This window comes from Staurois parvus, unplaced genomic scaffold (genome assembly GCF_062004578.1).
Source record: "Staurois parvus isolate SC_StPar_1 unplaced genomic scaffold, SC_StPar_1.0 ptg001302l, whole genome shotgun sequence".
Taxonomy (NCBI): Eukaryota; Metazoa; Chordata; class Amphibia; order Anura; family Ranidae; genus Staurois; species Staurois parvus.
In genome coordinates this window covers 12,933,641-12,952,284 of record NW_028319098.1, presented here as the reverse complement: position 1 = coordinate 12,952,284, position 18,644 = coordinate 12,933,641, and the positions used below count along the sequence as shown (strand labels likewise).

At 39.8% G+C, this 18,644-nt stretch overlaps 1 protein-coding gene across 1 annotated transcript in view; it reads right to left on the bottom strand.

Moving 5' to 3' along the window:
* Window positions 1–18,644, bottom strand: part of ORC5 (origin recognition complex subunit 5) — a 53,013-nt gene that overhangs the window by 19,272 nt on the left and 15,097 nt on the right. Inside the window, exons 4-11 of the mRNA XM_089661055.1 lie at window positions 17,700–17,903; window positions 16,609–16,683; window positions 14,855–14,966; window positions 10,093–10,223; window positions 9,207–9,255; window positions 6,458–6,548; window positions 2,468–2,520; window positions 442–554 (exon numbers count right to left, since the gene is read on the bottom strand). Of these exons, the coding sequence (XP_089517181.1) occupies window positions 442–554; window positions 2,468–2,520; window positions 6,458–6,548; window positions 9,207–9,255; window positions 10,093–10,223; window positions 14,855–14,966; window positions 16,609–16,683; window positions 17,700–17,903 (828 nt within the window). The remainder of the gene's footprint in view (window positions 1–441; window positions 555–2,467; window positions 2,521–6,457; window positions 6,549–9,206; window positions 9,256–10,092; window positions 10,224–14,854; window positions 14,967–16,608; window positions 16,684–17,699; window positions 17,904–18,644) is intronic.

Genomic DNA, 18,644 nt, shown 5'->3' with positions numbered 1-18,644 from the left:
TTAAGGTTTCCTCAAAGGCTAATTTTTTCCTTACTTTATAAAACTCTTTCACTCTGCATACAACTTAGCAGTAATCCTCTTCAAGGCCTTGATTGACTGTCTCAAGTCTACATTAGTATGGCTAGACATTTAGAGGAATATCACTGAAAAGTATGCATCACAACAACACAATTCTCAAAGGACAATCTGGTTTCTAGAGAACAATTAACTGTAAACAAAAGAACTCTGTCACAGTTTGGAGAATCGGTATAATGAGTAGGAGTGCACTGTAACAGATGATACAGGATAACATGTCATTAGAATCTCACGGATTTATGCTCAAGATTATGTTTGCATACTGAATTAGTGCAACAAAAATGGGATCTACCAGGTCACACTTCCACCACTCCTATCAGCACTAGTAATTACCTGTTACTATAAAAAGGTAATCCAACAACATACCTTGAGGAAAAACCTTTTGTCAGTCCTTGCAGGGTTATACGAGGCTAAATATCCAGCGATGAGTAAAAATTTGGAGTAATAAGGCAGTTCCACATGAGCATGGGCAGACAATCCTAAGAGAATAGATCACAAGCATTACTTTTCATTAATTTTACAGATTTTATTGAGGCTGGGTCACACTTGTGCGGTACATCGCATGTGATTCGCACAGGAACCACACCTCATTCCTGTGCAAATCACATGCGAATTGTGTGCGGTGCGATTGGAGCCATACATTTTGCATGGCTCCAATCCCACCGCATCCGCACCAAAAGAGTTGCAGGACCCTTTTTTTGGTCCACACTAGAATTGGATCGCAAGGGTATTCATACCCATGCGATTTGATTCTGCACATTGCACCGCGTTTTGCGGACCAATTTCTGGGTGTTAACATACACACCTGCAGCGGTTTGCATGAACGGGGTGCGAATGTGATGCGGTGTGGAATTCGCACAGAAAACACTGCGAATTCCGCACTGCATCAGTGTGAACCCAGACTTAAGGTGGGGCCAAACTAAAGTGAATGCAAGGCAGTGTATCAATCCACCCATTACTCATAATACAGGAGTAGGTGAGCCGATTTATCTGCAGTGTCTCTCATCTTTACAATACTCAAATCTACCAAACTTAGAGCTGTTCCCCATCCCTGCCTTGGATTCTCTCTTCTCCTGCTGCAGTAGATAACCCCCCCGACCCCAGATATCAAGGCGGGAAATAACGCAGCCTGAGACAGTCCCATTGCATTTCTACAGGGTGCTATCTATCTATCATGTTTTCTAACACGAAGATCTAAAGTGCCAGATATTAAGTATATATATATATACAAAGAGTGCAGAGCATAAAACAAATGTAATGAATATGTCACAAGTATAAATGACAAATGTATATCAGTGCAAACAATGCAATATCGTAAAACAAAGTCCTTTTTAAAATAACATAGGGACATGCATGCGCACGAAGCGTGTTCGGTGGAGCCTACGTGCTGACGTCACGCCGCCGCCGCCTCCGTGCCTCGGAATGGCAGTCATCTTTGTACGCTGCATGTCTATGTTGTCTAGCTTTTCCCAAATGGAATGTTTTTATGGATGTTTTAAATAAATACTACACTATGTACACCGTCTCTTTGGGCTCCGTGTGGTGAGCTCTTCCCCTAGGAAGCAACCCGACCAGCGGATGTTGGAGAATGATTGTCTAGCTCTTCTGTTACAATTGCTACCCAACAAGTAGCCTTCTGGTGAGTGCATAGTAGTGGTGGATCACTCTTTGGACCCCAGAGCACTGTGTGGAACCGGACACTTTTGTTGAGATTAGCAATATCACATCACTTTTTCACCGATACACATTGGAAGGACTTTTCTATGCGATTTTGTTTTTTTGTTTTTTAACTGATATACATTTATTGTCATTTATACTTGTGACATATTCATTGCATTTGTTTTATGTGCTGCACTCTTTGTATATATTTGTTTGAGATTTATTGTCACTGACTCAGGTGTTAGCTTTTATTTATTTAGCGCTCACAGTTTTATTATTTTTTGAGATATTAAGGGTAGCTTAGAAGAAGAGAGGAGTACACAGAGGACCTCAACAGTGTGATATTGTGCTTTTATTTTTCAATGAGCTTGGCAGAGGTGACACAGGAAGCTGCACAGCTGCAACAATGCATATTAGTGTCTCCATCACAGCTATCATGTTGTGTGAACCAATAGCTGAGAATTACAGCTATGTACTTGTGCATTATACAAGTTTCCTTTAGATTTACCAAAACCATATTATATGGAGGTCACTTCAACAAGCATGCAATCAGGCAGGCCCTCCCACTACATAATTGAAGGTAAATCTAAAGAAAATTGTATAATGTATGGCCAGTATAAGTTGAATACAGCCAATAAGTTGTGAATCCTGCATTAGTAGTGGGGCAATGTATATATTGTAGAAAAAAACCCCCCAAAAAACTTATTATAAAAATTGATATATAGATAAAGACCTTTGAGTTGTGATGCTTCTCTGTCCTCCTGCTGTATCCTTTCCCACTGTGAACTGTAGAGAAAAAAAAAAATATGTTAATGTGCCTTCAGTGACTGAAAGCGATATACATTAGTGACACTGCGACTTGGGTATCTTAGGTTCCTAGATAGAGATGGATGATTACATTCCAAGAAACCGTACACTAACATCATTCTGAGCTGAGATGCTGCAGTGGAGGATAGAGAGTCATATATTCGGAAAATAACCTTCTATCATCCAGTGGAGAACCAGAGACTCAGCATTAGGAGAGACTAATCTAATTAATTAGACTGAGTGATCTGTGCATGGCCCTGGCTCAGATCCTTATAAGAGCGAATGCTTTCTAACCTTGGACAAATCCCTCCCTCTGCTTTTCTAAGAGGTATTAAGTGTTTCTAATGAACCAACAAGTCACAGCAGCCAAGCTAGAAAAAAAAACTGCAATGGGAATAAAAAAAAAAAAAAACCATGAAAAATCTATCCTTTAAAATAAGAGGATACTTATATAATTTGTTAACCACTTGTCCTACCGATAATTTACCCCCTTCCTGACCAGGCCGTTTCTTGCGTTACGGCGCTATGTTACTTTAACTGACAATTGCACGGTCAAGCAATGCTGAACAAAGATTAAATTCCACGAATAGAGCTTTCTTTTGGTGGTGTTAGATCGCTTGTGCGTTTTTGATTTTTTGCGCTATTAAAAAAAGAAAAAAAAAAAAAAAAAAAAAAAAAAGAAGGGGGAGGAAGAAAAGACCGACAATTTTGAAAAAAAAAAAAAAAAAAAAATATATATATATATATTTTGCTATTAAAACATGTCCAGGTAAAAAAATTTAAGATATCGAAATTTCATCATAAATGTAGGCCAAAATGTATTCTGCTACGTCTTTGCTAAGAAAAAAAAAAAAATCCCAATACATGTAAATTAATTGGTTTACATGAAAGTTACAGAGTTTACAAATCAAAAACTAACAAACGGAACCAGCGCTCAAATCTTCATGCAGCCTAGAAGGATTTCAGAATGCCAAACGAGGAGGTGCAGCCCTTCAAAGATCGGGAAATCTGGATATCAGAGCTCTGAAGAAGGGGGTTCGTCTCCTGCAACACGTCAGCTTATCCCTATTTAGGGCACAGCATTGTATTGGACTGCCATTGCGGACCACTTATTCTGCTTGTATTTTCCTTTGGTTTGTGAGTATATAACTATTTGATTTCACAATAAACACGTGGTGTACCACCGTAATGCACGATGAGAGTGCGCCCTTTTTGCTTTTATCACAAATGGCAGTATAGATACTAGAATTTTTCTTTTTTTTTTTTTTTTACTAGTAATGGCAGAAATCTGCGACTTATAGCAGAACTGCAGCAGGCATTCTGACACTGGGGGAAACTGACTTGTGACACCAATACAGTGATCAATGCTAATAAAAAGCACCGACACTGTACTAATGACACTGGGCAGGATAGGGGTTAACATCTGGGGCAATCAAAGGGTTAACAGTGTGCTGTGTGTTTTACTAAAAACAAAAAGGTGCTTTGTATTGCTCTGCAAGAGGTTAACATGGGGTGATCAAAGGGTTAACTGTGTGCTGTTTCACAGTAAGCTGGGTCTGTGCTTTCAACTGTAAGCACACTGATTTGTATGGCACAGCTATGCAGAGCCATACAAAGCAGTGTGCTGCAGATGACAGGGGAGAGAACTATATTGTTTACATACAGTTGTCTTCCCCTGTCGGTAATACTCGGTAATCACTGGCCAGGACCCGGTGATTAACAGCCGGGGCCGCAAATAGCACACGGGTAGGGCGCATGGGCACCCTACCCGGAAATGCAAAATCACGTATATATACTCACACACACACACGATTTTGTACACCCCTGCCGCCCTGTAGCAGTGTTTCTGCTATAGGGTGGCGGGAAAACAGTTAATATCCTTACTTTCTTAACTATCTGATACTAGTTCAAGGACTGCCCTCTTCCCCAGACAGCTATACCCTCACACTGGTGTACAAGTCATGTAACAAAGGCCATATTCCCTCCCAGAATCTCAGTGACAAGTAGGAAGAACTGTGCTACTGTGGAGGTTTGAAAACTCCTTGCCAGAAGGTGCCGTTGAAAAATAAAAAATAAAATTAAAAAATTACTGTAAATAAAATATAAATAATGGTTTATACAGGGGAAAAAAGAAAAACAAAACAAAACAAAAGAACGAGTCAATATGTAATGTGCATCATCAAAAAGCAGGTTTTAATTCTGTAACACAGTAACTCACAGAAACCAATCAGAATTCATCTTGAACTGATCTGACTCAGAGTGGAACTTCACCCATAAAAACGTTATAAAAAATAATATTCTTTAGCAAGCAACATACATTTCACAATAATTATGCTACAGATATTAGTATGTGCTGTAAATTACCTCCATCATTGCTCCTGTTACTTCTTGCTGGAGGCTGCCATTTTGCTAAAGCCCAGAGCCAATGAACAGCAGTAAATCAAAAAGAGGAATTAAACCCATCGATTTAACAGTTTAAAACAACTGTTCCATTACTGGAATGCTGGGATTGCTGTCAACCAAACTGTCAAACCATCAAATGGCTATTGTCATAACTGATCACATGTGCAGCACCATGGCAGTTGCAGATCAAACAGAAGCTGCTTCCTTGGCTGTAAGGGATAGGAGGGTTTAATTCTGCTATGAGGCTGTCAGCAGATCAGCCTCTACAAATTTGTCAGTGCCTAAAAATGGAGAACTGCATTTGCAGAGCAGTGTGACACAGTTCATTACTGGATTTTTAAACAGTATAGGCACTTATTTTTGCCTAATGTCTGGACACAAAGGCAAAATGCATATTTTCAATAAATTTTTCAACATTTTATTTCATTGGAATATTAATCAATAACATCTTCAAAGTCATGTCCACGATTGTGACGCAAAGTTCCATGCGGTTTGCAAAATTCACATGAACCTGTTGCAGTAACTCCACATTTCCATCAATTTGAGCGCATTTGTTCATGATGCTTTCCTTCAGGTGATTCATATCTGTGATTTTCATTAAGTACACCTTAACCTTTAGCATACCCCCAAAAAATTACATCAAGGGGGTTAAGGTCTGGTGAGATTATATAGTGATACACACACACACACACACACACACACACACACGGGGCCAGCCTGAAGTGATCTAAGCAAGACTATGTTCTGACTAAAGTTCCACTTTAAGCAAGATTAATGTGCAACTTTGCAATGCCTACAGTATATTTGTTTTAATGGTCTGGTGCCTGCAAGCTCCCATGCTGGCATCTTCTCACCTATTTCTTCCGGGTGTCGGTCTTCAGCCATCTTGATTGCCTGATGCAGGATGAAGTCGCTCCAGTGCCTGTGCAGGAGAGTAGTCATCCTGACACACAAGCACTGTGCCAGAATGTAAACGGAGCTGCATATGTGCAGCTCAGTGTACATACTGCAGAAGACTGAACAGGCAGATAGGCTCTTTATTGCAGACGAGACTTGCAATGTCTCTTCTGCAATAAAATAAACCTAACTGCTCACAGTTTTTAATATTAGTAGTTAGTTCTGCTTTAATTGAACTGCTTCTGCATTCAAAAATATATCTAAAACCAAAAAAATGTTCCTTTTTGGATAAAGTATGCAAGACCTAAATCATCCACCATTTACCCCCCCATCTTCACCCCATGGGAAGATTTACATTTACTTCCTGTCTTGCAGACACAACAGGAGTGAGAGGAAATTTAGGGAAACCCTTTCATACAGTTACAAAAACAAACATTCTAACTGAAAGATTTCTCCTCTATGCCTGTTCCAATGACAAGTCAAACATTTGCATTCTCTCATGTTTACTGTCCCATTGACAATACACACCAGCAGAGGGAAAAAACAGCAATACAAATTATTTATGGAAAAGGGTCATAGGTTACTACTCACGAGAAGAATGAATTAGGCTTTGTACCTTGAAATCTCACGGAGATAAATAGTCTGCATGGCTCTCTTCAAATGTGGCTCAATGTTTCTCCATAACTTGTGCGAATCACCTTCCTTTGCTGAAAGTATATAAACATATTAAATATAATGGTTTTCCTACTTAGACGACTTCTTCTGAGTCTTGCAGAATGGGAGGTTCCCTTCCTTAATTGTATTACACAGAATATATATATTAAAGTTAAACCCTGGGCAAAAAAAGATATAGGTCTATTTTGTGCACACCAAAAAAGTCTTTGCAAACCCAGATACTACTTCGGAAAAGTAGCAGTGATATAATCACTGTGCTGCACAGAATCAGTGTGCAGAGCAGAGGAAAGACCTAGCAAGCCCCACTCACTACAGGTTGCCTTGAGGAATTAAAAAAAAACAAAAAAAACAAAAAACAAAAAAAAAAAACACAACCTTGCAGGAGGGGCAGATACAACACTAGTCACCCTGCACAGGGAGAGAGCAGCAGTGACCGTGACCAGTTTTTATTGTAGGAAGTTCCTGCACCCTTGCCACCCTGTGCACCAGATGGGACTAACTCGCTAAACGAGAAATACTAATATAACATCAATATCAGATACTTGTATTATGCAATATAAAATCATATACCGTAATTAAAAAAAAAAAGAAAATCAGTTTTTTCCTTTTTGTTCTGCTGGAATGAAAAACCTACACAGATTCCCCCATCCATCCATGTTCAAGGTGGATGGGGGAATCCTCCCCGCTGCGCTATTGTATTCTGACAGCAGGGAGACTGCCCACCCTGTCAGAATATACAGAATTGCACAGCAGCCAATTGTCTGTAGAACTGATCAAGGCACAGTTTTTGTTTTATTCAGCTGTATTTGCTTAGTGCAACTTATAACATCCAAGTAAAAGATAGAACACCAACATGTCAGAAAAAATAATCAAAATTCAAAAACAGAATCACTGAGTAGGAAAAAATAATCACTCTCGTGCCAGTATTGTGTTAAACCACCTTTCAATTTAATTACAGCCTTTAGAGCTGATTCACACATGTGCGGTGCGGATTGAGTGCTCAGGTTTCACAGCTAATTGATACAGTAGTTGTTCACAGGTTCACGTCAGGTTTACATCAGGTTCAGGAAAGGACTAGCACAGGATCTTATCTTGATGCAGTTTAGAAACGGTTCCCATAGAAGCAGGAGCAGACTGACAGCTCATGGGGGCCCTGGGCAATAGGGGATCATGAGGCCCGTGTCCTTGCCCAAATTAAAAAAAGCCTATGAAAAAAGTACCAGGGGCATCTCATGGGGCCCCCTACTGACCTCGGGCCCTCAGGCAGTGCCAGAGTTTCCAAATGGTCAGTCCGCCCCTGCATAGAAGTCAATAGCCAATAATCCGCACCTGAACCAGACCGCACTGCTCAGAAATCGGACATGACCCCTTTAAAACCGCACTGAATCTGCACAGTGCACTGGACATATGTGAACAGTCACCATATGAAGCAAGGTTTTTTCACATGTCATGCGGATTGGATGCAGTTCAAACCGCATCCAATCCGCATATATGTGAATGGGCAGTTAGTCTCTTGGGATATGTCTACTAAAGTTTGCAAATCTTGACTTTGCAATATTTGCCAACTCTTTGCATAACAGCTCAAGTTGAGTTAAATTTGATGATGGCTGTTTGTAGACTGCAACCTTCAAGTCATTCCATAGATTATCAATGAGGTTTATTCTGGGCTCTGACTAGGCTATGCAAGGACATTCACCTTTTTCTCCTTCAACCAATGTGTGGTCATTTTTGCTGTGTGCTTGGGTCATTGTCATGTTTGAAAGTTGTCAATCGCAGGTTTACTTTCCGAGGGCAGCAGATTTTCCTCAAGAATGTGCCAGTATTTTGCCCCATCCCTTTTTTTTCCCCATTCTTCTTTCCAGACAAGTGCTTAGTTCCTGCTGCAGAGAAACACCCCCATAACAGGATATTACTACCTCCATACTTAACTGTAGGAATGGTGTTATTTGGATGGTGACCTGTATTGGGTTTCCACCAGACACATTGTTTAGTGTTGAGGCCAAGTAATTCAATTTTAGTCTCATCTGACCATAACACCTTTTGCCATGTAGCCTCAGAATCTTGAAGATGCGTTTTGACAAAGCTCAGTCGTGACTGCATGCTGCCTTTCTTGAGGAGTGGCTTTTCTTCTAGTAACCCTCCCATACAATCCACATTTGTGGAGAATTTGTGATATTATTGTCACATGCACACGTTGACCACTGTCATTAATTTAGCAGCAGTAACCTTATGAATTAAGCGTCAGTCTATTTCTCATTTTCAGACACAGCAAGATGTTACAAGGTAACCTGTCAGGTATGAGGTTGTCTAGCACGTGCGGCTATATTCCAGGGTTGGAAGTTGGCACTATTCAACTCCTGTTGGTAGTACTGATAAACAACATACACATGTGGCATCAATCACACATTCTCCAGGGGTCAGAGAGGCAACTTAAGCTAGATGAGAGTTTCCGTTTTGATAACTAGCAGACTGGTTCATTGGTATGGTGCTTTTATCCTATATGTTAGCCAAGACATTTTCTCCATACAGGCTACCAGAAAGAAACCTGCATAAAACTCTTAAGATGGATATTGTGGCCCAACTGTCCATTACTCCAGTTATCTTGCTCTAAAGGTTACAGAAACACAGTCAACTCTAACATTATAACATAAATCCTGTTGATAGCAGTAATAAATCACTTAAAAACGTGCCTTCTCCTTTTATCAATGGTTCACAAAATTTTGGAAAGTTCAGAGCAGCCTGCAAGAAGAAAAAAAGAAAAATAAGAATAATGACAATAATACACTCAATAGCCTAACTGTTCTATTGTGTTAATTATGGAGAAGAAAACATGGAAATATATCACTCAAAACAACCCACTTTCCCAGTTTAACTTTCTAACCAGAACAGAAAAAATAACCCTTTAAAATTGACTTAGGACTCTAAATATCTATCTATAGGGTAACTGTGGCCAGTGTTTCAAATAAAAAAAAACAAAAAAAACAAAACACTTATCTAGAAAGATGTGCAGCACTCAGAATTATCTGAAATACAGTTTAAGGGGAAGTGTAATCATTTCAGTAATCTTTACACCAGTTAGCTGAACATTAATGACATTCTTAAAGTATCTGACCCTCCGTGGTAAAAAATACAGAGGGGCATACTTATAAAGCAGTGAATGTAATGCGGACCACACATTCGCTGCAGGTGAATCTCACTGTAATTTAAAACAAATGTACAAGGAAGATACCCCTGCAGCAAATATCTGCTGAATGTCATATTCGCTGCTTTTTAAATATACTCCTATGTAGTACAGATGACAAATAAAATAAACTAATATTTCCACCAGGAGAAGAGTAAAGTGTTTATCATTTTATTGAAACCCATTTGTGCGAAGCTGGATGGTGATCAGGCAGAGAAATGGACATGGTCTCCTGTATGTTACAGTGATGGACAAGCTCTGCACTGACCTATAAAAGCTTTAAAATATTTCACCTGTCCACAGTAAGTTTCTTTCAATTGACAAACTTCAACATTAGAAGGACGTTCATATCTAGCCATGCTAGGAATTGTGCTACTTTCTATAAAACATCTTACCAAATGTCGGAGTTCCTTGATGTCCCTGCATACAGTGTAGAAGACACCCAGGAGAATATTGATGTATGATGCATAGAACTCAGCCGAGTAGTCCTCAGGATAGTCACTGGATAGAATCTTTTGTAAATCTACTACAAATGGGAAGTACAGCATGATAAGAGCACATTCAAGCAACAGGTAAAACCTGTAAACTCCATAAATATGATCTGCTTTTCTTTCACAAAAGCTGAATTAAATGTTCAACAAACAGGGTTATAATTGAAGTGCCAAGGTTTACATTCAGTGAGGAGCTGCAATTTAAGAAAGAAAAAAAAAAAAAAAAAAAAAAAAAAAAAGAAGAAGAAGGAGGAGAAAATGTTTTAGAGCAAATCATGAAACAAGGAGAGAAAGAGCAAGAAAGAGGGCAGGGTGGGGGATAGGGAAAAAGGAACAGGTGGGGGTAAATCAAGGCATGGGAACCAGGTGGATGTGCGCATATTCCAACACCCTCACTCAAATAAAAGTGAAAGGAGGGATTGATATTCATGGCTGTTATAGTTCAGCCAGGGAGTCTAGATTTTGAAGACTTTGGAGTGGGTGACATGAGGTGTTGCGGTGAGTTTCTCATGTTCCATGGTTCCCAACAGTCTCTGTTTAACTTCATGGGAAATTGGGATTTGGCGTTTTCCATAGCTTTTGAATGGCTGCAATTAACACAAATCCCACCTATTTTTGTTTGTTTCTATGTTTGTCTTAAATAAGTGAGGTATTGGCCTATGTAGCAAGGCTTCCCAAGCATTTAATGTTAAGTCACAGAGAAAGACAATCCGTACCATGTTATATACAGGAATCCAGAAGCATTTAGCTTCGGTGTGGTGCAATCAAATATGTGACAGTATACCATGTTTTCTATAGCCCTGAAAACAGGATTGTGAAGCTCTCAAAAGTGACCTGTTTATCTGAACCCACAGTATCCATTGATCCTATCCTCTTAAGGCTAGAATGTGGGTATACACTCCTAAATAATTAGGTTAAAATCGCAGAATCAAATGGTAACCATTGGTCCTCCATTGTATGTGATGACCTTGAAGGAGGTGTGTGGGGGGGCACCAAAAGTGGTTGGAGACCAGCAATAAGAGAGTGGCTTTAGGGATCCAGTCATCAAAGCTGGAAGCAGCAGGGAGGAAGACTATGGGATCCTCATCACCTATACAACCATAAAGGTGAATTTCAGGCACAAAAACTTTTAATATATTTCTCAATTGCTACAAATGTATATTAATTGGTTAGTTTGAAAGTAATAGCATCTACAAACTGTGGTATATATTGGAATTTACGCAGATTTTAATTTCTGACTGCATATCATATTTCCTTTATTTATCTTATATTTTTGGTAGCCTAGCCACATCCATGCCCCCAAAATCCAATGACCACCTCCAGGCTTTCAACGGGCAGATTTTGCAAGTTTGCTTACTTACAAAGAAATGGTCTATCATTTTTATTAGGTGTATTTTAAATGATAGACAGAATATTAACCAAAAATCCAGAAAAAACACATGATACAAATGTTATAAATTGAGTTGCAGTCCAGTGAGTAAAATAAGCATTTGATCCCCAAGCAAAACATGACTTCGTCAGGGGTGTGGAAATTTTTTAAACTACTTGTCCAGGGACTGAATTGGGGCCCCAATCTACTTGTCCGGAAAATTATTTTTTTAACCAAAACCGTATTTAAAATCAGAGGTGGTTTTAGGAATGTCTGGGGCTTTTAAAAACAAGAGGCTTTATGGTGACTTAAACTTGTAATATTTTTAACATTGCGCTGTTTATCTCTTCCCCTCCCTGCCTGTCTCCAGCACTGCACTCAGGGACTAGCAGGGAGGAGAGAGACCTATCATTTAAAATACACCTATGATAAAAATTATAGACCCTTCATTTCTCTGTAAGTGGCCAAATATATATAATAATATAATATAATCTGCAGGAGATCAAATAATTATTTTCCCTACAGTTTCCTTCTATCACTAGCTCACTACCTATCACAGTTTCGGAGGCCCTAACATGCCAGGATAGTACAAACACTCCCCCAAATGACCCATTTTTGGACAGTAGGCAACCCAGGGAATTTGATAAGAGGCATGGGAAGTATTTTACAAATATTTTTGTCACAGGGTTTTGAAAAAGAAAACAAAATTTTAGTTCTTTCTTCGTTTTCCAAAAACTTTTGGCAACAAATGAGATCTGCAAAATACTCACCATGCCCCTTATATACATGAAAAAAGTTTTTTGCTAGAAAATTACTTTGAACCCCTAAACATATATATTTTTTTAAAGCAGAGGCCCTAGAGAATAAAACGGTGGGTGTGAAATTTTTCACACAGTATTTGCGCAGCGATTTATTGCACAAAAACACAATATATTGGCCAATTGTTTGATAAACTATATAAGATGTTATCCCGAGTAATTGGATACCAAACATGACATACTTTAAAATTGCGCACGCCCATGCAACAGCAACAAACTACGTTCATTTTTAAAATACATAGGTGACGCTTTAAAAACCTTTACAGATCACCGCTTTAGATTTACAAAGGTGGTCGAGTGCTAGAATTACTGCCCTTGATCTGACATTCATGGTGACACCTCACATGCATGGTGCAATCTCTGTTTACATACCAACACTGCACAACTGCTTGCATTTGCCTTTGCACGCGAGTATGGGGATAGAAGTGATTTTTTTTTTTTTTTTTTAAATTTTCCTTTTTTATTATTATTATTTCTACACTCTTTTTTTATCACTTTTATAACTATCACAGGGAACATAAACATCCTCTGTGATAGCAATAGGCAGTGACAGGTACTCTTTTCTGAGAAATCTGGGGTCTATTTAACTCTAGATCTCTCCTCTGCCCTTAAACCATCTGATCACACCAAGATCGGTGTGATGAGACCCTTTCCCAGTTTTATATTTGTTATATCGGTTTATATCTGGCGAAAAGCAAATGATGAAATGCTCGTACCTTCCAGTCTCTTAGACCAGAGAGATAATTGGAGGCATTCAGGTTTCCATTCAGCTCTATTGTCAGCCAGTGGAACTGCCGACTGCATTTTTGGGTTCCCCGGTGGAATGGGAGAGCCAAAGAAAACCTTGGAAGGTGGTGGTGGAAGACGTCCCTTACCACAGCTTGTAAAAGCGTTCTAGCAGCTAATTAGCTGCTAGGATTGTTTACACATGAAAGCTGACCGCCAGCTGAAAAAAAAACCATACCAGGATAATGCCTGTAGCTGCATTCATCATCCCGATATAACCACTCAAAGTCCAGGGATGTACCAGTATGTTGCTGGTCCTTGTTGGGCATATATGTAACAGCAGAGAACATGGGCATATGATGAATCGGGTCAGTGGACCAATATGACTGAAATTCATTATTTCCTGTACTGCCCATGTTGAGGGTTAGGCCCAAAAAAGGTTTTAAATTACAAAATTGTGATACGTTTCCACGCAAATTGTCTGTCAAGAACTGAATTTGGGTGGATGGCGATGTATTGTTGTGCTTATAAACTGCTTTTGTCCACAATCAATTGAAACAAATCTTCCATGAAAAACAGCGGAGCAGATAAATGCTAGTGCTGGCAGCGTACGAGGCTGATCCTGCTGACACTGCATGTTTGGGAACACTATACTAAGGAGGCACTAGTATAGTTCTGTTCATGATCAATATATTGATCTGTACAAACACTATACTAGTTATGGGGGTGATCAGCGACCTATAGCGCGAGTGTGATATAGCTGACCCCGGCTGGGAGAGCTTACAGACCCTGTCGCTATCTGATGTTGCTAGTAGCAGTAATACAGGGATCAGTGAAATATTCTATATACTGTACTAATGGCACTGGCTGGGCGACTGGGTGATCAAAGGGCTAATTGGGGCAATCAAAGAGTTAAATGTGCTAATCTAACGTGTGTAAAATGTAGTGCAGTGTTCTCTTTTCTCTCCCATGACAGCATAGGGAGCAGCGGAGGGCACACGCACCCATGGAAATAGAAAGCGACTTAAGATGTTGCTTTGCCCTGAGCCACCGCTCATCTGCACATTGTTGACAGACAGGCAGTAAGTAGTAAAAAAAATAAAAAAACAAACATTTTTTTTTTTACTATTTTAAAAAAAATTATTTCATCCACGTAGTACGTTACCATAGTAACATTATACTAATCTGGGATTTTTTTTTTTCTTTTTACACTTTGCAATGCAGGGGCAATAAAGATTATTGCTCTAGCAAAGCAAAGTTTGATTTGAACTGTCATGAATGGGTTAAGTTCATGACAGTTCAAAATATAGTGATCTGTGATTGGTTCCAGCCGGTCACATGGTACAGGGTGCTGTTATTGGCCCCATAAACCACGTGAGAGTTGTCGGCTCATCACAGCTCTCCAGGAACAGAAGCAAAGCTTTTATGAATCAGATTGATTCATAAAAGCTTTGTTGTCATTGTGATCATGTGATTGCATAGTGATCACATGATCACCATGTCCCGATTACCGGGATCTGCATTCCGCCGTGGGAGGTGTAGTTGTGCGCTCCCCCGTGTTGGTAGAGCACCAGCGGCGTACGCAGCTGCCGCTTGTCCGCAGTACATTGCCGGCGAGTGGTCCTTAAGTAGTTAAAGTGGAACTAAAGTCTGCAGATATTTTATTTCATACTAGCTGTGAGGAGATAAGTAGTAATGGGCACAAAACACAAAAGGCAGCTTAGAATGACAAAATAAATAAGGGGGAGAATACCTTTGCTGTAGTCGGTAAAGTAAACTGTTATAGGCTCAAGGCATCCAGTGTTTGGTCGGAAGGTTTCCCAAACTATTTCACTCAGGAATATCACTGTCACATTACTCTGTGTCTACAAAAAAGGGACAGATCTATTCATAATGATTTCTGAGATATATTTTACACATCTATACCCATGCACAGAAAATATACAAGAAAATAAGACTTGTTACTCACCGTAAAATCCCTCTCTCACACAGCATCATTCATTGACACAGTGTCTTCTATTCTCAACCATAGGGTTATATCACCACCAACAGGAGTAAGACACTAGGCAGGAAAAAAAAAAACTTGGCATCGCCCATGGGCAGTCCGGACTGATATAAACCCCCTCTCTGCATAGCCAGTCCAGTTAGCACAAGCAGCATCAAAGAAAAAAAAAAGGAAAAACAAAAATCACAGAGGGGTGGGTGGTGAACCCAGGAGGGGATTTTATAGTGAGTAAGAAAAAAAAATAAACAGTTTTCTCTTTCATTCATTGATGGACACAGCATCTTCTATTCTTGACCAAAGGAAAGCCTCAAAGCAGTGCCCTACAGGTGAGGGGTGGGAAAAAAAAGCAAGGCCAACAGGAGCTCAACAGAAACACAAGAGCCCAACCAGAACACACACACCACACCCAGGGGGGAATAGATCCTCAAAGAGCCGCTTGCAAAACTTTGTGGCCAAAACACGCATCTGATGGCGCCACAACATCCACCTTGCAAAGCCTAGTAAAGGTGTGCACAGACAATCAACCCAGGAAAAAAAAAAAAGGCAGGGGAGCTAGATAACTACTCCTGACACTAGACGGAAAGAACTGGATTGCTTATGCAAAGAGGAGGTTTATACCAGCCAGGACAGCCCACGGGCGACGCTGAGTTTCCTTTTCTGTCTACTGTCCTACTCTTGTGGGTGGCGATAAAACCCTATGGTTGAGAATAGAAGACACTGTGTCCATCAATGAACAAAAGAGAAAGAAGAACAGCATTTTGAGATAAACCTTCTCAAATTATATAAAAAAACCAACCAATATCAACACTAATATTAACCTCTCAGCAACGCTGTTTAAGTTGAATGGAGAGCTAGCATAGCTATTTTGTATACCAAAGGCCTGTACTACAAAGTTGGTAAAGGAGTTTTTACAGATTACAATGTATGTGGTCAACTGCAGGCCCACCATAGCAGAGCAGATGTCTCACCAAGCTTTACTGTAAGCTGACCTGTACGTAAAAAGTCACAAAACAGAGTTTACTACTGCTTTAAATAGTAAAAAAAAAAAAAAAAAAAAAAAAAAAAAAAAAAAATCACACATTGTATGGATTGTGGGCTTCATTTGTTTAACTTTTTTTTTTTTTTTACTTTTACTTTTATACAACTTTGAACTGTAGTAGCCACATAAGGAGTTATTGTTGAAGTTTTTTTTTTTTACCTGGTAGCCTCAGCTCAATTTTTTCATTGTATTGTGGTATACCTTCAGCTAATGGCCCATGAAGCATATACAATAGGAGTGATCTCAAATGTTGCTCTAATAATGAACTGGTTGAAGGGGTGGACAAAGTCACAAGGGTATCAGGAAATAGATTAAAAAAAAAAAAAGAATCCTGATAATACTAGCATATAACAATCAAATGTATGTTGCTTCACAGGCCTTGACAAATCAGGCCATTTCCATTAATATCAATGTGTTCTTGTTACCTATTTACACCATCTGGCTGAGAAGTGTGTATACCTACCAGTTCCTGAAGTCTGAGGAAAGCAGGCAAAAGGTTTGCCTCCATTTCCCGAAGGAGTTCAGCTTTGTCCAAGACCTAAAGAAAGCAAGAGTATTATATTTACATGAGACCCTCACAAATAAACATTAAGGCTGCTAAAAAATATATTATTTGTTCGGTTGCCTGTTACTGGAGAAAAGAAGCCAAGACCACTGATGGGGGACCCCAGAAGAGGAGTTTCAGGGCTGATTAATGCAAACTAATTGAGCAGGCAAGTGTACCAAGTTTATGGTTTTCATTAAAAAAAAAAAAAAAAAAAAAAAAAAAAAAAAGGAGCTAAGCTCCAGCTTAGAAAACCATGACTTTTGCCAGTCTACACTGGGCTCTGTGGAGGCCGAACTATCACTTCCAGGACTCCTTTTTCTTTACACTGAAGAAAGACTTAAATGACATTGGCTGTATGTTTGGGGTCCTTGTGATGCTGCAAAATAAATTTGGAACTAATTGCATGCCTCCCTGATGGTATGGCATGATGAATCCGAAAGTATTTCTCAGCAATGAGGACTCCATTGATCCTGACCAAATCTCCAACTCCATTTGTAGAAATGTAACCCCAAACTTAGAAGGAACGTCCACCATGCTTCACTGTTACCTGATGTGTCTCATCTGCTGCAATAAGTTTCTTTGGCCGACCACTGCGTCTACAGTCCTTGCTGTTGCCTGGTTCCTTGTCCTTCCTCAAAAGATCTTGGACAGCACATCTTGAAACCCCAGATTGCTTTGAAAACCCTGTCTGTGGATGGGGAACGCTTTCCGCAGAGCTAATGTATTCTGATAGCAGGGGGAGACCTCCACGCTGTCAGAATACAGCAATCAATGTTGCTGGCTATACCTTGCAGCACTGTCCAATTTGTGAAAAACCTAACAGGCTGGTTGTACACAAGCCGCTCAATAGATCAACTTGTGTACAAACAGCCAAAAATTTGATCCACGTATGGTCGCCTTAATAAACAGTGCCTACTAAAAAGGCACTAAATCAAAAACAGCAGAAACGAAAATGGTTTCTGTTAACAGATAACACTGGCGCACTTCACACATGTCAATATACTCACAATGTAAACAGTTTCATTCCCAAATCCTTGACTCGAAATTGCCTTCTTATACAAGCGGATGAAGTCATTAAATGTGTCACATCTCTCATAGGAGGAATACTCATTGTCAGGAGCAGGGCGGTGATTGTACAGCTGATTAAGTATTTGTTCAAACAGTAACCGTGACGTGAAGCACTCCACACAATTTACAACGGCATATGGCAGCTGTAATACACAGAATGTACAGAATTACTATGCAGTATACATGTACTAAACTCGCGTTTCTAGCAGATGGCTTTATAGATCCTTTTAGCACATTTCGAGATAACCTGACAATGTTACCCTGCAGTATAATAAGAAATATAAATTATGGTAAATTTATTGTAATTTCGATCCTCGAAAACTCATCTCTTCAGAGAAGCCTAGCCCGACTCCACCTAACAACAAAACGTATTTTCTCCATCAGATCATCCCCACAGATGTTAGCTTTTCTATCACTTGACCCTCCCTCTTAAGCTGGCCATAGATGGTTCGCATCTTGGTAGGTTCAGCAGGGACTGGACAAAATTCGAACCATCTATGGGCTGGCTAATTGTAACAAATTCGATTGTTGTACGACTTGGATAGAACCAGAATGTCGGACTTTTAACATGTGATTATTGCCAGCGGCTATAGCCGCTAGCAATAGTCACTGTGTTCTCCCAGCAAAAACAGCACAAAGCCCCGCCACCCGGCCAGGGGAAACCAGTAGCTTTGCAGGAGGGATTCCTCCTCAACACTGACTGAGTTGATTGGGGAATCAAGCGATTTTCTTGCATTATTTATGGCCTACTTTAGAATGTAAGCTCTAAAGAGCAGAGCCCTCTGATTCCCCTTGTATTGGATTGTTACTGTACTGTCTGCCTTCGTTTTGTAAAGTGCTGCACAAACTGCTGGAGCTATAAACTGTAAATCCTGAATAATATT